The sequence below is a fragment of the Cricetulus griseus genome, chromosome 4, assembly GCF_003668045.3.
Source record: "Cricetulus griseus strain 17A/GY chromosome 4, alternate assembly CriGri-PICRH-1.0, whole genome shotgun sequence".
In the NCBI taxonomy this organism is placed as follows: Eukaryota; Metazoa; Chordata; class Mammalia; order Rodentia; family Cricetidae; genus Cricetulus; species Cricetulus griseus.
Genome location: NC_048597.1, coordinates 178,148,577 through 178,168,328, shown reverse-complemented (window position 1 = coordinate 178,168,328; position 19,752 = coordinate 178,148,577). Strand labels below are relative to the sequence as shown.

General features: G+C 39.8%; 1 protein-coding gene across 1 annotated transcript in view; it reads left to right on the top strand.

Moving 5' to 3' along the window:
* Usp3 (ubiquitin specific peptidase 3) overlaps window positions 1–19,752 on the top strand; it is a 79,444-nt gene that overhangs the window by 38,939 nt on the left and 20,753 nt on the right. The window contains exons 4-8 of the mRNA XM_027411291.2: window positions 7,306–7,389; window positions 9,672–9,753; window positions 12,130–12,212; window positions 13,725–13,838; window positions 16,652–16,765. Coding sequence (XP_027267092.1) covers window positions 7,306–7,389; window positions 9,672–9,753; window positions 12,130–12,212; window positions 13,725–13,838; window positions 16,652–16,765 — 477 coding nt within the window. The remainder of the gene's footprint in view (window positions 1–7,305; window positions 7,390–9,671; window positions 9,754–12,129; window positions 12,213–13,724; window positions 13,839–16,651; window positions 16,766–19,752) is intronic.

Below are 19,752 nucleotides of genomic sequence, written 5' to 3'. Positions count from 1 at the left end.
GAATGGGAAAAGATTTTTAGCAACTACACATCCGATAGAGTGCTAATATCAAAAATATATTAAGAACTCAAAAAATTGGATACCAAGAAAATATAATCCAATTTAAAAATGGGGTACAGATGTAAACAAAGAATTCTCTAAAGAGGAAACTCAAGTGGCTGAGAAGCACTTAAAGAAATGTTCAGTACCCTCAATCATTAGGGTAATGCAAATCAAAACTACTTTGAGATTATACTTTACACCTGTCAGAAAAGCTAAGATCACTAACAAAAGTGACAGCTCATGCTGGCAAACATGGAGCATGGGGAACACTACTCCATTGCTGGTAGGAGTGCAGACTTGTACAGTTACTGTGGAAATCAGTGTGGCAGTTCCTCAAGAAGATGGGAATCTTATCTATTGCAAGATCCAGCCATACCACTCTTGGGCATATATACTCAAAGGTTGTTTTATCCTAACACAGGGACACTTGCTCAGTCATGTTCACTGCAGCTCCATTCATAATAGCCAGAAATTGGAAACACCTTAGATGTCCCTCAACAAAAGAATGGATGAAGAAAATATGGTCTACCTACACAATGAAGTATTTAATTCAGCCATTAAACAAATCATGAAATTCATAGGCAAATGGATGGAACTAGAAAAAAATCACCCTCACTGAAGTAATACAGCCCTAGAGAGACAATATGGTATATATTTGCTTTTATGTGGATATTAGCTGTTAAGTCAATGATAGCCAAGCTACTATCCATAGAACCACAGAGGTGAGATACTGAGTAAGGGACTAGGGAGAACAGATAACTCTACTGTTGTGGAATATTAGCTTAGGATATGTTACATTTGTTTATGCTGTGGGATATCTGTTTAATGATGCAAAGATGTGTTGCATTCTTTTATGTTGCATTTATTTAACTCTGAAGCTGTGCTACTTTGCCTGCCTAGAACACCTGATTGGTCTAATAAGAGCTGAATGGTCAATAGCTAGGCAGGAGAAAGGATAGGTGGGGCTGGCAGGCAGAAAGAATAAATAGGAGTCTTGGCAAGAGAGTAGGGATCGAGGAAAGGAGAATGCTAGGGGCCAGCCACCCAGCCAGCCAGGGAACAAAAAGGAAAGAAAGACATATAGAATAAAGAAAGGTAAAAAGCCCAGAGGCAAAACCTAGTTAAAGAGAAATGGGATAATTTAAGTTAGAAAACTTGGCTAGAAACAAGCCAAGCTAAGACCAGACAGATTGATAAGTAAGAATAAGTCTCCATGCATAAATTTGGGAGCTGAGTGGTGGGCCCCCAAAGAGTAAAAAAACAAAAACAAAACAAAGCCAAAAACCAACTACAATCTTCCTAAGAAAGGGAAATAGAATAGATAGTTATGGATGGATGGAGGTGGGGGGTTTTGTTAAATGAAAATTTAGTTTCCTTCAAGGCAGTCCCACTGGAGAAAGAAACTACTCTTAAGGTAGGCTGTATGCCCAGCAGTAGATGGTCAACAGAAAACAAACTCAATAGCATCTTTGGAGGCCCTCTCTCTCTCTCTCTCTCTCTCTCTCTCTCTCTCTCTCTCTCTCTCTCTCTCTCTCTCTCCCCATTCCCCCCCCCCGCGCGTGTATAAATTAAGGGCTTGCAGTTTAGTGTTTTTATGTGATTCCTGAGTGTGCAAATGTGGGTCTCTAATTTTTGTGTATTCTCTTGGGCTCTTTTCTTTCTGTTTGTTCTGTTCATTTCTGATGTGTTAGTTTTTGCTTTTATATTATGTTATGTTATGATCCTTCATAAATCCTTCAGAAAAGGGAGTGGGTCTGATGGGAGGGAGTATGGGGAGGAACTGAGAGTTATAGAGGGAGGGGAAACATATTCAGAATATATTATATTAGAAGAAAATCTGTTTCTCTGTGGCTTTGGAGGCTGTTCTGGATCTAGCTCTTATAAACCAGGCTGGTCTCAAACTTACAGAGATCTGCCTGCCTCTGCCTCCTGAGTGCTGGGACTAAAGGCGTACACCACCACCACTCGGCAAAAATCTATTTTCATAAAAGGGGTGAGTAGATTCAGAGCCAGCAGGATGGCTCAGTGGGTAAGTGTGCTTAACCACTAAGCCTGACACCTGAGTGCAGTCTCCAGGACCTAGATTCTGGGGAGACAGTCTACTTCTTCCAGTTGTTTTCCTGCTACATGGGTGTGGCACATGCATACAGACAGAAACACAATAAATGAATTAGTGAAAGTAAAATAAAAAATTAAACTTGTAGATTCATGCTGTTTCATATATTATTAAAAGTCTTCCAAATGGGGTGGCAAGTTTTTTTTTATCTTAATTACATTTCTATTGATGAGAAAACTGACTCATGAGAGCAGTTGATTTGATTCAGATTTGACATTTTATCAATTACAAATACATCTGTCCAAGTAATCTATGAACTTTTGTAATAACTTGTATTATCTCATGAAATTCAAGTGGGTGCTATGCAAACTAAAACTTTTGAGTTTATCTGCATGAACATAATAGCATTCTTCACGCTTTTCTCAAGTGCTGCAAATTTACATAATGCTGATATAGTTATTATTATTATTATTTGAGACCAGGTATTGATGTGTAGCTTGGGCTGGCCTCCAACTCGTGTTCTTCCTGCTTCAGCCTCTTGACTGCTGGCATTAGGTGTGGCTGCCAACGCACCTTGCCTGACATTAGGATAAACCTTGGTAAACTCTTCCACAACTCAAGCAGCCAATGTTGGCAGAAAGTATGTGGATATTAAACTCATTATCTTCTATTTATTTAGATAATTCTGTAAATTGTGATGAGTTACATTTGTGTATTTATCTTAAACACTATTAATCACTGCCTCCCTGATATATAGATGGTTTCAGTTCATATATATTTGCAATAAATACATTGTGGTGGAACAAATTAAAAAGGGAAACAGGTGTAAGAAATCCCGGGGCTGGAGAGATGGCTCAGAGGTTAAGACTGCTCTTCCATAGGTCCTGAATTCAGTTCCCAGCACCACATGGTGGCTCACAACCATCCGTTATGAGACCTGGTGCCCTCTTCTGGTGTGCAGATATACATGGAAGCAGAATGTTGTGTACATAATAAATAAATAAAATCTTAAAAAAAAAAGAAATCCAGATCTCTGACAGAACATTGTCTTGATAGAAAATTTCCAATTTCTCTGTGACAGATGTAAAAACAAATCTTAGAATGTTTGTAGCATGACTGATTTATTTCACATTGCAGTGCTGGGATCACATAAAGAAGCACTGCACTGCTAAGCTAGAGCTCTCACCTGAGATCATTTTTTTTTTTTTTTTTGTTAAAGTTACAAATATCGTTTGAGACACAGCACACTCAAAGAATCAGTTGGGTAGTACCTCTTCTTACCCTGTCTGTCTACCTACCTACTTAGCTACCTACCTGCTCTGTCATCTTTCCATCCATCCATCCATTATATACCTACCTACCTATCATCTGCCTATCAATCAGCTATATCTGTCTATCTTATCTATCTCTCTATGGCTGTGTAACCCCGGCTGGGCTGACCTGGATGCAACTCACTATGTAGACTAGGCTAGTCTCAAACTCACAGCAATCCAATCTGCCTGCTTCTGCCTCCCAAGTGCTGGGATTAAAGATATACACCACTATGCCCAGCCTCAGTACCTCTTACTGGCTTTTAATAACAACTTTATTTTTTGAAATTATACTATCATCTTCCCCATTTCCCTTTCCTCCCTCCAACCCCTCCCATGTAGCCCCTTTGTTCTCTCTCAAATTCATGCTCTCTTTTTCTTTGTTACATATATACATATGTGCATATGTGTGTGTATTCCTAAATACATAAATGACAACTTGCTTAGTGTGTGTATTGTCTCAGAGCTAATCAGTTGCTTTTGGATAACCAATTAGTGCTCTAAGCCCTCTGAAAATCAACTTAATTTCTGATGTCATTGGTTGTGACTGATTTCTTCAGTTATTTTTTATCAAAAGGCAAGTTTTTATGTTAAAATGCATTTTCTGAAAAATTCTTTTTTGTGTGATTTATTATCTCAAAAAATCTTTTACATAGCATTTTATTTTATTTTTTCCATAGCAAGTTGCAGTTACTGTTCTTTAGTTGTGATCTACTTCCTTTTAAGGTATTTAATTTTTCTCCTAATCTCTACTTGATTTGTTTCAATAGTATATTTTAATCTGAATATTAAAGTTATTCCCTGTTCTGGAAAAAAATTAGGTAGGCCTGGCACACACCTTTAATACAGCTCTTGGGAGGCAGAGGCAGGCAGATCTCTGAGTTCAAGGCCAGTCTGGTCTACACAGCCAGTACCAGTCCCTGTTCCCCCCCCCCCCCAAGCAGGGTTTCTCTGTGTAACCGCACTGGCTGTCCTGGAACTTGCTTTGTAGACCAGGCTGGTCTCAAACTCAGAGAGATCTACCTGCTTCTGCCTCCTGAGTGCTAAGATTAAAGGCATGTGCTACCACCACCCAGTAAGAATCCCTGTTTTGGAACAAAACAAAACAATTTTCTCCCTATTCTTGTGTGATTGGTATATGCATGCATGCACATATCTATGGTTAAACTTGCCTGTGTGTGACTCTGTTGCTCATTTTTTTTTTTTTTTTTTTTTTTTGAACCTGGACCTTGCTGTACCTAGGCTGGCAACTAGGAAGCCCTCAGTATTCTCTCATCTCTGTGGCCACCCCTCGTACTCCCCAGTACTGAGATCATAGTCTCATGCTACCATGCCATTTTTATGTGAATGCTGGGCATAAGCTTAGGGTCTCATTCTTAATCTTCATTTTGAAGATGATTATAATTGATATTTCAGTTTGCTTATCAATCATAGTTTATTTAGGTGTTCCTAATAACTATTTGTTGTGCTATTTGCACAACATGCTGATACAAGCATACTACATTTCTCCATTGTTTCCTAGGAATGATATAAGACCCTACATGATTGTTGAAGTTCTTTGTAATCTAGAAACAACGCAGGCATCTTGCCTGTACCCTGTCACAGCTTACATTTTAAGGGTGAAAGCAAAATACAGTCCAACAGACTGAAGCTGTGGCTAACAAGGAATTTTTTGACATTGCATTATTTGTTGAGTGAACACATTAATGAAACTTTCTAAAAGTCAGTTCAGTTGGTGTTTAGCCACATTATCAGTCCTCTACAATTTAGTAATGAAAGCAGAGTGGTTCATTTAGAGAGAGGAAACAACTTGACCTACTTGAGTCAGGCTGGCTAAGAACAGAGCAAGGTTATAAATAATTATATATATTTCAATGAATAAAAAATTACTTTAACCAATATAATTTTATATCCTAGACTTAGTCCATGTCATACCAAAAGCTATACTTTTAAGAAGCAAACCAGTTACTTAATTTGAAACCCTTTGTTTCTTTAAACAAAGCAGCCACCTTCAGGAAGCAGTTAAAGGGTTACTTCTCATTTACATGTGGTGGCATCTTGTGATCTGAAGTCGCTCTTAGAATCTCGTAGTGAATATTGGCAGTTGGAGTGGTTTTTGTTTTGAACACTTGGGTACTGTTTTTTTTTTTGTTGTTGTTGTTGTTTTTTGTTTTTTGTTTTTTCGAGACAGGGTTTCTCTGTGGCTTTGGAGGCTGTCCTGGAACTAGCTCTTGTAGACCAGGCTGGTCTCGAACTCACGGAGATCCACCTGCCTCTGCCTCCCAAGTGCTGGGATGAAAGGCGTGCACCACCAACGGCCGGCAACTTGGGTACTGTTTTATCTAAATGATATCTACTAATTTATGGAAACAATATAAAAATGTAATTCACTCTTCAGGGAATGCTTAATGTTCACTGAGGTACCACGTGCCTGAAGCCCAGGTTTTCAAGATAAGGTTGCCTTACCCCCTAATAATACTATGTTGAGGGGGGGATAATTGAACCTTCTCTCTTGTAGGCATCTTGATTCTTGGAAGAATGATAATGCCTAGGGTGATAGTGCAGGAATGCTAGGAGTTGACCTGGAGAACTTGAAGACTGTCTTAGAGAAATCCTGATTGACAAGTGTGGGTGGTCAGTTTGTGAGGGTGTGTGTTGTTTAGTAATCTTATAAGAGATATTCTAAAGTCTTTAAATACGTTCACTTAAATTTTCACTGCTTTGAGTAAATGTCATGACATACACTTGTGTGTAATAATTGTTTTCTTAAATTATTTTCCCTTGTCACTTCCTTTTTTTTTTTTTTTCCTCTCTCTCTGAGACAGAGTTTCTCTGTATGGCTTTGGAGCCTATCCTGGCACTCGTTCTGGCCTCGAACTCACAGAGATCCGCCTGCCTCTGCCTCCCGAGTGCTGGGATTAAAGGCGTGTGCCACCAATGCCCAGCCTCCATTTTTTTTTTTAATCAACTACTTTGATATATGTGGGACACATTTTTGGATTCTGTTACAGATGACCTATTTTTTACTAATTGTTGTGCTTTTAAAATTTTGTCTGCCCGGAATGCTATTTTCATTATTTTTTGGTACTTAATAAATAAGTGGTTTTATACAAAAGCTGCATATTCAAAACATAATAATAATAATAATAATAATAATAATAATAATAATAATAATAATAATACCACCTTAGTCCTAGTCTGTAAGTTTTTGTTAAAACTGACCTCTTTCAGGAAAAAACTAAATGCTAATGTACAAGTCCAAGTTTATTTTGTAAGTTTATTTTGTATAATTCCTTATACTATTTACTTATTGATTTGTTACCACGTAAACGATCAGTTTTTAAAAATACTGTAAACATTTCTTTATCAGATACTGAAAGATGCAACCTAGGACTGGAAATCTTTCCAACTCATCAGAATTCTCTTTCTATTAATTTAATGTTTAATGTGAATTTTAAAATTTTCTCTGCAGATATCCCTACAGGTTAATTACTTTTTTCTACTTTTCACTTTAAATTCTCCTTCTCCAAACTGCCCATTAATTTGTGTTGAGAAGTATCACTGTAAGGTAGGAGTTTTAATGCTACCAGGAAAAAATGGGCACTTTTTGTTTCCCTTTCTGTATAGCTTCACTAACAAAAATATAGCCCATGAAGCAGCTTATTTCAAAAGAAAGCACTGAAGAGCTTTTTGAGGAAGAACGTGAAAAGATGCTAGTGTTCATTGCCTACGTGGCTGTAAGAAAAGGCTCTTAAAAAACATTTCCATTGTGGAGTCCAAATCCTCTTTTAAGCTTAGCTCTGCACAGTGGCTTGCAGAGCCTGTGACTACTGGCAGTGCCCACTGGTGTGCTTTCCTCAAGCTCTTTACACACATTGATTAGTATTTTCTTTGCAGTTATCGTTGTGATGATTTCGTGGTCAATGACACCAAGCTGGGCCTGGTGCAGAAAGTGAGAGAACACTTACAGAACTTGGAAAAGTGAGTAGTGGGTCCTGAAAGGGGAGAAGTCACTCAGTCACTGAGTAGGATTTTGAGAACTTTGAATCCAACATTATATAAATCCAGTTGAAATGTTGATAAACAAAGCCTTGGGTTTAGGTATCTGAAACTCAGTGCATATTTCATTCAGTACTTTCCGTAAACCATATCCAAAGTCCAAGAGCCTGTTTTTAAATTACTACCCACTAAGTTAAAAACTCTTCAGTTCACTCATAAGGAAGAATTTAGTGGTTTCAAGGAAGCATCATAAAAGGACATTAAAATAATTGTAGAAGTATTTGGCATTAAAAAGTTGATACTGAATGTATTGAAGATCTGCTATGAAAGACAGATTGCTGTATTACTTTACGAGAAGTTAGGTTCAAGTATCTGAGTGTGCACTCTGCAAATAAACCACAGCTAGTACCTCAGTTTTTTCTTCTTTTTCTTGATAGAAAAGTACATAGAACTTGAATTACAAAGAGTTTTGTGACCCTAAAGAAACTGAAGAATTTGTCTTGCGTAGCCAAATTGCTTATTCAGATAAAACTCCCTGGACCCAGAACTGAAATGATAAATAGAAACCCACATAGCATTGCCTTTGAAGCTGCATGTCAAGTGAAATCTGTGTAGCTCATTACAGATCACCCACATTGTCAGGTCCATCTGATTTATCTTGGCAATTGGTATATTGAAAGTATTGTAAAAACATGCCATCTAGAATGTAAACTAGTAGAATATTTCAAAATAATCGAGAGGAAAAATCTTCTGTTCCAAAACTATATGGTGTGTTAATTAACTGAAGTTTTTTTATATGTATTTCTCACTGCCTGAATAGATTATAAGGCTGAAAGGGAAGAATCAGAATAGTTAACATTTGGGTCTAGGTACTGTGTCATCTTTAGAGACTACTAACTTTTTCAAAGTGCATTTAGTTCTTTCATTGGAGGTGAGCAGCATCTATATATGCCTAGAGACAGGTCCTGAATATCCTCCAAGTCACTGAGAAACTAATTTTCAATTTTAAGTAAGTTTAAATAGCTACATACAGTGAGTCGTGATCATTCTATTAGTGTAGGTCTAGAGCAATGGCTCTCAACCTTCCTACTGCTGTGCCTTTCAATGATAGTTCCTCATGTTGTGGTGACTCCCAACCGTAAAATTATTTTCATTGCTGCTTCATAACTGTAATTTTGCTACTGTTATGAATAGTAATGTAAACATCTGATCTATGACCCCTGTGAAAGGGTTGTTTAACCCCTAAAGGGATTGCAACCCACACAGGTTGAGAACCACTGATCTAGAACATTCTATTTTGAGAATAATAGGATAAAATTTAACTTGTATTTTAAAAAGCCAAATGCTGTATTTAGATAGTTTAAACCCAAAAGGTGTTAGTCATGTTTACTAAAGAGCATGGATATTTATTTGTGTGACTTCATTTCCAGAACTGGTAAAAGAATAGTTGAATGCTGGAATTAGTCCCTGCACTTGTCACCAAAGGTCACAAGTGGCTAGAAGCAATTGATATTAGACCTGTGTTCCAAAGACATTGTAGTTCATGTGGAAGTTATAGAAAGAAAGTAAGTATATGTTTGGTAATGTCAAAGTGTAAAAGAGTTGGCAGACTTACAGCCTGTACTATTGAGTAATCATTTTTATTTTCTTCAGATGAGTTCTCTTAGTAACCTTAAGGAGATATTTATAGGATGGGAGTAACCCTGATGAATTAAGCAAAGACTTTTCTGATGTAGTAAGGATTTATTTTGAGATGTCCTTTGCAGTATAACTAAATCAGATAGTGAGTTTATACACACACACCTATGTCCTTGTGCTAGCTCATTCCTCATAAACTGAAGTAGACTAAATGAAAGTGGTCCACTCCAGATTAAGGAAGAAACAGCATATTATTTGAGACTAGCTGTTAAGTTTCCTATCAATCATATAAGACCAGGGTTTTCCTTTTGTCATGAGGAACAGATCTGGGTTTTGAAGCTTCACAAGTGGAGGTGGGGCAGGTATATCTTACAGACTACAACTCCTGACCAGCTTTTGTTGGGAGTAGCATAGTCTACTCTCCCGTGCTGTGGATGGGTAGTGTGGATTTCCAGGAAAGTGAAAAGTCTCAGCTCACTTCAGATATTAGTGGGCCTGGCTGGTCACTGCCTCATGAAGCAGCCAGGCAGGACTCTGCCTTAGATGCTGAGGGCAGCTTGGGTTTAGCCTGCGGTGTAGCATGTATTCATTAATGTCTTTTTAACTGTCTGTTTATATCTTAATAGCTCAGCTTTTACAGCTGACAGGCATAGAAAAAGAAAATTATTGGAAAACTCATCACTAAACAGCAAGTTATTAAAAGTAAATGTAAGTAATTAAAATTTATTCCTATGCAAGAGTTAAGATATAATCACTGTTACAGCTCTAACAAGGGCTCTTACCGGTTATAAACTTTTGTTAATGTGTCTTGATTTGAAGTGTTTTGCAAAAATGTTTGCCACTTAGGAACTCCTCCCCCCCTTTGGAGGTGGTCTATGTAGCCATGGCTATCCTAGAAAACTCTATGTAGACAAGGCTGGCCTCAAACTCAGAGCTCTGCCTGCCTCCTCCTCCCCAATGTTGGGATTAAAGGCATATACCACCCTGCAAGCAGTTCACTGTTTTTTTTGGGGGGGGTTGTTTGTTTGTTTTATTATTGTTGTTTTCGACAGGGTCCACTATTTAGTCCTAGCCAGTCTGGAACTCTCTATGTAGATCAGGCTGTCTTTGAACTAAAAAATCAGCTTGCTTCTGCCTCCAAGTACTGGGATTAAAGGTGTGCCCACTAGCCCACTACAGCCTGCACACCCTGTCCCAGCAGTTCACTCAGGTAACCTTCTGTGGTGCTCTCTGTTTTTGTTTTCATTTTTTTTTTTTTTTTTTTTTTTTTTTTTTGGTTTTTCGAGATAGGGTTTCTCTGTGTAGCTTTGGAGCCTATCCTGGCACTTGCTCTGGAGACCAGGCTGGCCTCGAACTCACAGAGATTCACCTGCCTCTGCCTCCCGAGTGCTGGGATTAAAGGCGTGCGCCACCAACTCCCAGCCTGTGGTGCTCTCTGAGATACTGTTTCCTTCTGGTAAAGTTCCTGTCTTAGAGTTCCTGTTGCCATGATGAAACATGATCAAAGCAACTCCGAGAAGAGTTCGTTTCGTTTACACTTGTGCATCACAGTTGATCATCAAAGGAAGTCAGAACAGGAACTCAAACAGGGCAGAAACCTGGAAGCAGGAGCTCAAACAGAGGCCATGGAAGGATGCTGCTTACTAGCTTGCTCTCCCTGGCTTGTTCAGCTTGCTGTCTTATAGAATGCAGGACCACCTGCCCTGGGCCCTCCCCATCAATCACCAATTTAGAAAATTCTCTATAGATTTGCCTATGGCCTGGTATTATGAAGGCATTTTCTTGAGGTTCCCTCCTCTCTGATGACTCCAGCTTGTGTCAAGTAGTCATAAAACTACCAAGTACATTTCCCTAGATTCTTTTGGTTTGAACTTTTGGTAGGGTTTTTTTGTTTGTTTTGTTTTTTTTGCCTCAGGGCTTCATTAATGTAATTTCACTATGGAAGTATTCATCCTCATTTTGGAAGCCACTCATGAGTTAACAGCTTTAAAGTTACTACGTATATTTAAATGACCCAACAGCATTTTTGCCTTGCAATTAATCCTTTGCTGTCACTGGATCTATGCCTTAAGTTTTAAAGAAATTGTTATAATTTAAAAAAGCAAGCCGGATCCGGGTGTTGGTGGCGCAAGCCTCTAATCCCAGCACTCGGGAGGCAGAGGCAGGAGGATCTCAGTGAGTTCAAGGCCAGCCTGGTCTACAAATCGAGTTCAAGGACAGCCAGGACTATTACTGTTACTCTGAGAAACTGTCTTGATAAACTGAAGAGGGGGGTGTATGAGAAAAAGATGCCATACAACAGAGCTTGGTGGAAGGGTTTTATTAGGGGAAAGAAAGTGAATGGGAAAAGGGGGAGGGGAGACAGATAAGCAGAGAGGGGGGAGGGAGGGAGGGAGGGAGGGGGAGGGAGGGAGGGAGGGAGGGAGGGAGGGAGGGAGGAAGAAAGAAAGATGGGAGGTGGGCAGGGCTCTTTTAGAGGGGAACATAGTGAATATGCGCAAGTGACTTTCTTAGTGGCTGCAGCTGAGGGCATATCCTGTTAGGACCCCAAGGACAGGCCTGAATACTCTGAGAAATAGCTAAGGTGCTGTCTCAGCTGTTTGAATTACAGGCAGAGATGTTTGGGTTGGACTGGAGGATTTACCTCCTGATGTAGTATTCAGATATCTTCAGAAAACCAAGCCTCCATCTTTAAGAAGTTCAGGTAGTGTTTTATGGTTCTTGTCCATTGCTAAGAAAACATCTGTCACTTGAGCATGCTTTTCAGTTAAAAGTTGGTGTTTACATGTTTGTGATTTTCAATTCATATATTTAGTACAATCTTGTAAACGTATTTACTTAAAATGTATTTCCCTGTTTGCTTGCATCTGTGGCACTTGTTGATGCTTATTTTCTCAGAAACAGATGCTAAAATATCCATGCCCTCATATAGCCTAGAGAGTTTGAAATATTCATTGGGCAGAAAAGGGAAAGGAGTACTTCAAGATAGGCATGGTGCTAGAGTTTCAGAGACCTTGGCTTAGTGTTGGAGTTTGGAGCAGTGAGCCATCCTTGGCAATGCTGATGGCCTCTTCCATGTTACAGGGAAGTACGACTGCCATTTGTGCCACAGGCCTTCGGAATTTGGGCAACACTTGTTTCATGAATGCTATCCTTCAGTCGCTCAGGTAACAAATGCTATATATAGTCAAAGGTTTACATATTTGATATTATAGACCAAGAGCAAGGCTCAGTGTTCAAAGACTATTTTCTGCCTCTAACTTTAGTCCCTGTGCTTTTTCCTCATCAATAAAATTGAAGGAACGTTTCCTACTTCATATGGTAGGAGGGAAGATTAAATATTATAATCTGTTTAAATTCCTTCAAGCTTTTTTGTTGGAAAATCATGGTTAGCTTTTATTTCCCTTTGCTTCTTGAATAGCTGCAGGAGGGATCAGGACACCTCTGTTTGAAAGGTGGGATAGTAACTATTTTAGGCCATATGCATGTTTCTCTCCCATTTTATCCCCCTCAAATATTTCTTAGCCTTTTAAAAAATAGCTTTTAACTATGTAAAACTCAAGGCAGGTGTTAATGGTAGATGTATACCATCTTAGCTACTCAGGAAGCTAAGGTAGGGAAATTGCCAATTCAAACCTGGACAACATAGCCAAACCCCAGCTAGAGAAGGAAAACACAAGCTAAAAAGAAACAAACAAACTTTGCCGAAAACATAAGAGTTCCCTGTCTGAGGGCTATATCTATCTGCCTGTAGGCTTTAGTCTGTAGACCCTCTAGGGAACTTGCAGGGAACCTGGTTCAGAGCTTATTTCAGCCACTAGTTAAGTCTCCATGATGGTCATGAGAAGATCACAGAGTAAGAGAGTGACACAAAGAAAGTGGCCAATAGGGCTGACCTCACTAGAAGAAACTGTTGTGAAAGTTTTATGCTTTTAGACTTTAATGAGGTATCAAAGGCTGGAGTCATTTATCTTCCTAGTCACACTCCAGACAGTCAAGAGTAGAGCCACACTGAATCTGCCTTTGAGGTTTCGTCATCCCATTCAACTTCTCTTCCTCAAAGAAATCTGTTACTTCTAATTTGTCCTTGTGATTCTATATAGCACATCTAAATAATGTGATTGGTTTCATGGTTTGTTTTATTTGAGGGAATTATTTTATTGAATACCTGGAAACAAGCACCCTAAAAGAGAGAAGTGGAAGATGGGTATAGCTCAGTTGATAGGGAGCACCCCAAGCACATATCAGGCTATGGTGGAATCCCTAGTACCCATGCTTGTGTGCTGGTGCATGCGTGTAAGTAACCTTAGCACTTGGGAAGTAGGGCAGGGTGATTAGAAATCTGAGGTCATTCTTGGAAGTTCTAGGCAAGAGCAGGGAAGATACGGAAGGAAGGAGGCATGGCCAGAATAACCTGTGATGGAGGGGAAATGGCATTTTTAAAGAGAGGTTTACTTTTAAGTCATTTGTTCATCCCCACAAAGTTGTATACCTGCTATTTCTTAGAGTGAGGGAGTAGCAATGAAACAGAACTGCACTGAGTACTATATAATGAGGCAACTGAAAGATTACCTTTTGAAAATTCTTGTGTAGATTTGTATAACTTTGTATAACTTTTTTACTGTCTTTTAAATTCTTTTCTTTAAAAAAATAATTTTCTTCACTTCCTTTTAAAATAGTAACATTGAGCAGTTTTGCTGTTATTTCAAAGAACTGCCTGCTGTGGAGTTAAGGAATGGAAAGACAGCAGGACGGCGAACATACCACACCAGGAGCCAAGGGGACAGCAATGTGTGAGTTACCAGAAATGTCCTTTCAGGCATTGAGCTGCAAACAAATGAATTTCTCTGGTGATTTTTAGATTATTTGAGCTAATAAGTAGATTTTATAAAGCTCTTCTAATATTGTCTAGCTCATAATCTTAATTGTTCTTTTTTTCAATTTCTGCTTATTATAATGGGAAGGATAGCTAGCACTGCACTTAAGTTTTTGCAGACATCTGTGTATGCACAGACTTCCAGGTATGGACATCAATAAGTATGGCTAGTTCATCTTAATCTATTACTCTGTATTGATAGTGTTAGGTAACCCTGTTTGGGATAACAAAATTAATACCCAATTGGAGTGAACTTGGTGGGGTTAAAAACAGAAGTGGTTATCAAGGACTATTTTACATTCAGACTCACTCATTGCAGCTTTGCCTATCTTTTGGTTCAGAATATCTGCTATGTTAGACTAATAGACTAATGCATCTTTTCCATACCCTTGCTGAAGCGGAGATATGGCATACCTGTATGCATGTAATGTTTTTCCTGCCTGCCTCCTGGTTCACTCCCACACATGCCCATAGTTGAAAGGCCATTTTATGAGGCACTACTGTGCCTCAGTGTGTGGGGAGAGAGACAGCGAGCGGGGGGAGGGGGCACATGGAGGAGAAATAGAATGTATTAGAATATTGGGTAATGCAGATAGAGCTCCACTATGGAGAAGGAAAGGGCCATGTGGTGTGTGAAGGGTGTTTCCTTTGGTGGCAGCATATAGGATGAATAGGAAAGGGCCTGCATTTAAGGGGCTTCCATTGTGTCAAAGGAAACAGCAGGGAAATAAAGGGGAAAATATATGTGTGCAAAAGTTAAGAAAAGCCTTAACAGTACTTGGTTTATTGGTGTTATTTTGAATTTGGTAATTGCCCCTGGCTGATTAAGCCAAAAAAAGAATTTACTGAAGAACTGTTGGTGAGTCTGCATTGCTGGATGTGTTGAAAATCAGGTCCAGAGTGAGCACCACAGCCACAGTCATGCACAGAACTGCCCTCTAAGGACACTGCCACGTCTGCTGGAGACAGTGCACTCGTTGCCCCTGCCCCTGCCCCTGGATTTGGAGTAGTGCTTGTTACCTCTGCCACCGCCAAAGAGGATTTGGTGCTGTTCCTGCTTTGTGTGTGTGTGTGTGTGTGTGTGTGTGTCACCTACTCCTGCTTCACATGTGCAGAACCCAGGCCATGTACTTTGCTCTAGCTGCAAGGAAGGCTAAGAGGGCACCTTACAGCTGTTCCGGTGTCTGTTGGGAGGTAGGCTAGTGTACATGGTTTGCTGTCCCAGATAACCTTCCATCGAGTATCCAAGAGTGGTTGGTTATATTGCTAGATCTAGTAACTGAATTCAGAGTGTTATTAGTGTATCACGTTAGCACAGAGCAATCAAAATTATCTGCAACTTAAATATCCATGGTTTTATTTTCTCACATGAATTGAAGAGATTATTTGTAGAGAACTATTTTGCAAAGTCATTAGGCTCCTTCTTGCTCAGGGGAGTGGCTTTTGTCCACATAGTCCCAGATAATGGGGAGCTCTCATTACTAATGTGTGCTAGCTTTGGGAAATAGAAGGGGTTGCTAAGGACTACTTTTTGTTCCTGAGGAAATTCCCCCAGAAGTGGCACACTCCCAGGTTCTTACACTAGGAGTTCATATATTGATAAAAAATGGGGGTCTGTTCCTGTGAAAGAAGTGCAGGATAGTTGTTGGGGGAAAGAGCCAGGAGAGCACAGAGCAGTGGAGAAGCTTTGCACATAGTGACTGAAGTGACCAAGAGGATGCCCAGGAAGTTCCTGTCAGAAAATGGGAAGAACCTAAATAAAAGCAGTCATGAAGGCTGGACATGGTGGGCACATCTTTAATCCCAGTAGAAGCAGAGGAGTTTGAGTCTGAGACCAGCCTTGACTACATAGCAAGTCCAAGATACCCTGGAGTACATAGTGAGATCTGACACACGCACCAAAACCTGTCAAGCCAAAGTTTCTTCTAGACTTGGGTTTAAGGGTCAGTGTTGGAGGTAAGCCCTAGGCCTCGTGACCATGTACACTGTCTGAGGCAGAGATGAATAGGTACAATCCGGAAGAGCCCTTCGAGGGAGGATGGAAACATGCAGTAGATGGGGAGGGACATTCTGTGTCTTGTTTACAGTTTTTATTAATTTATTTTTTACATGCCAGTCCCAGTTCCCCCTCCCTCCCTCTCCCCCCATCTGCCCCACAGAGTGGGTAAGGCCTCCCCTAGGAAGTCTATTAAGTCTGTCCCATCACCTTGTTGAGGCAGGACCAAGGTACTTCTCCACTCCCCATACCTCTGTGTCTAGGATGGGCAATGTGTCTCTCCATATAGAATGGACTCCACTAGGTCAGTCTGTGCATTAGTTAGATCTTGGACCCATTGCCAGTGGCCTCATATATTGTCTCAGTCACACCATTGTCACCTATATTAAGGGAGTCTAGTTCAGTCTTATTATTTATATTTTTTAAGTGAACATGTTTAAGTAATTTCCCTTTAAATTATCCATTGCTTTACTATATGTTTCATTTAAATTCAGTGAACAAAATGGTAGTACCTTGACATGCTCAAAGATAACTACATAGTTAAAATTAGTTTTGTCAACAATACTGCTATTCATATAGGTTTTTAAATGCTTTTACATAGCTATCAGGCTGAGTTCAGAAGACTAAGCCCTTGAAAAATGTTCATTTTTATTCTATTTTAGACAGTTGAGCCATATGTGTTGAAATAATGGCCTTTGGTGGATACTGAAGCTACCATCCTCCCTCTTTTCCAGGTCTCTGGTAGAAGAGTTTAGGAAGACACTGTGTGCTTTATGGCAAGGCAGCCAAACTGCATTTAGTCCTGAGTCCTTGTTCTACGTTGTCTGGAAGATCATGCCTAACTTCAGGTAAGTACTGAAGGGTGCTGAAGATATCCAGGTTCTTTCTGCTGTTTCTCAGCATCTTACAAAACTGCTGCTACTACAGGTGCTCTAAGCAGTGTTTTTTGTTAGATGAGCAGACGGCTTTGTTTAAAGTGCCCTATAAGGAGCCCATGTGTGCTAGGAAAATGTAAGGGATAACAAACGTTTTTTGATTCTTTCAAATTTTTTTTAAGTTTTATTTTATTTTCATTGTTTTGCCTGCATGTATGTCTGTGTGAGGGTGTCAGAAACCCTGGGACTGCAGTGACAGACAGTTGTGAGCTGCTGTGTGGGTTCTGGGAATTGAACCTGGGTTCTTTGGAAGAGTGGTCAGTGCTTTTAACCACTGAGCAATCTCTCCAACCCCGATTCTTTGAAATGTTACAGGGAAATAATTGTCATCATGTACTATCTTATTATTCCAACTAAAAGAATGAAATGAGGGCTGGGGTTCAGTTTTGGTAGAGCACTAGGCTGATACGTTTGAGGCCACAGGTTCAATCTGTAATACCACAAAGAAATGAAATGAAACCAGTAGAAACCCAGTGCCAGGCACTGTGCTGTCCAGGTTCTAAAGCTCTAGTAGAGATAGTAGGGCCACTCCCACTTAGCCACCTGTCCTTTCTCTTTGGTAGCTTGTCCTGCCACCTCTCTTGGCTAGACATCCCTGTGAGAATTTGGGTCATTACAGATGTATGGTATGCCAGTGTTTGCCACATTTGGCTGACTTTATTTATTTTTTTATTGAAGCAAGTTATAGCTCTTAGAAGTCATGATTTGGCACCTTGGATATATCCTGTGTTTAAAAACTACAAATTGTAGTGAAACTTAATGATATATCTTGTATGTATAGAGAAATGTTTAAAAGGAAAAAAATTATCAAAGCCTTGTAATTTACTGCTTACCAGATGAGTTGAGCCTCTGAGTGTCTTGATTTAATGACTGGTAACCCTGGTCTTTTAAAGTCTCCTCCCAGAAGAGATTTCTAAGAAATTTAGTCTCCTGACTCTAAGCAGGAAAAGCAGAGATGATGGCTCAGATGCCACTCCTCAGGCTTGAGCTGTACATAGTGTTGTATAGTTCCTATGTATTGAATGTGTACTATGTGGCAAGCCCTAGGTGCTTTATCCTTATTAAAAACCAAGCAGCAAAGCATTTTGGCGAAGGCAGGATGTGTTACCCTTAAGTTTAGAGAAGTCAAAACAGAAGCAGCTTGTTCATTCTTACACATCTTCTTGGTGGTCTGACCAGAATTAGAACCCAAGTGTTCAGGAGATGGTTCATAGCAGTTGTGGCTTGAGTGAAGTGTGGTGTGGTTTGACACACCCCATAATTTGATGCAGTGCAATCTGCTTTTCTCCAAACATCACCTCATCACTGCCCTTTCTGATTCCTATAGTCCAATTGTCAGCATGGTTTAGTTTAACTGCTGAATTTACTGATTTAATATATCTACTGATAAATGAAAGAACTTCAGAAGAGATAGCCAGGTTGACAAATTTACTCAGTCTCTGGAATGACTTTTTTGTGGGGGGAGGTTGAGACAGGGTTTCTCTGTGTAGCTTTGGAGCCTATCCTGGCACTTGCTCTGTAGACCAGGCTGGCCTCGAACTCACAGAGATCCACCTGCCTTTGCCTCCCGAGTGCTGGGATTAAAGCACCACCAACGCCCAACCTCTGGGGTGATTTCTGGTACCCATGAATTCTGAAGTCTCCTTAGTTACTGCTGAGCATCAGCTGGGCTTTCTTCTGGTTCTGCAGTAATTGAGATTGTTCCCAATTTTTGTACTCAAAGATGCAGGCCTTGAGATTATTACCACACAGCACTGAGTGAGTTGTGAGCCCAGAGGTGGGGCTGTCATGTGAGTTCTGTGCCTCCGAGCACCATGGGTAGGGCTTTCTTCCCAGGGCTCTTACACATCGAGTCTTGAATTATGCTCCTATTGTGTTTATTTATAACCCCAGACCATTTTCCTGTTTGTAAAGCCTGTTTTCCTTCATTAATACAGGACAAGGTTTAGGGAAACTGACTCCTGGAATGAAATTTGAGGGTTCTGAAACACAAACATGCATGTAGAAGTAGTAGCAAAGTGAGCATGGGAAAAGCCATGAATGCAGCCAGCAGCCTTTGTGTACACATCAAGGCTACTTTCCCCACAGGAACCAAAAGCCAGTTACTTAGCAGGGAAAGTTTATCACATTCCACTGTGCGTGTATGACTTCCTAGTATGCTCAGCCTTGACCATCTTTTTTTTTTTTTTTTTTTTAAAGAAAAAACACATTTAGGTTTATTTTAGCAGGCAAAACACACATGGTTAAAAATGTAAAAGATTAAGATTAGAATCGGCACTGTTTTCTTTCACTCCAGTCCCTCACTATCCTTCTGTTTTCTGGAAGCAACCAGTTGCCTGATCTCCGGGTGTGCTTTCAGTGATAATCTTTGTACATGTTCAAGTGTGCTTAACTTTAAAAGTAAGTATTATTTGAGTAGCCCCTTTCCTGTAGCTTTGTTGATTTGTTTCTAGGTATGTGCATGTGTGTTGCTGAGATGAACAGCCTATGTACATATGCGTAGTTATCAGAATGTGGATTTTCTGGGTCAGTGTTTGCGCTCTTGTAATTTAGATAGTCTTTTATGGTAGCCTCTGTTACTCCTGCTTCCATCAACATGAGTTTGCCCTGTGGTTCCAGACTCTTTCTTTAGGATCCAGTTTATTCATTCCATGGAAGCCTCTTTGGAAATTAAATCAGGCTATGTGGTATTTATTTGCATTTCATATTAATTGCCATTTCTGCTTCCATATATAACCTGATTGCCTCAACTTCCTAAAACATCACTTTTTAAAATTCAATTCTTGTATATCTCATGTAAGAAATGGGAGAATGATTTCACCTTACATGTAATGGTTCTTGGCTTTCTAGACAATATAAACGATCTTTTGGGATATCTGTGAAGGAGGACTTTAAAATAC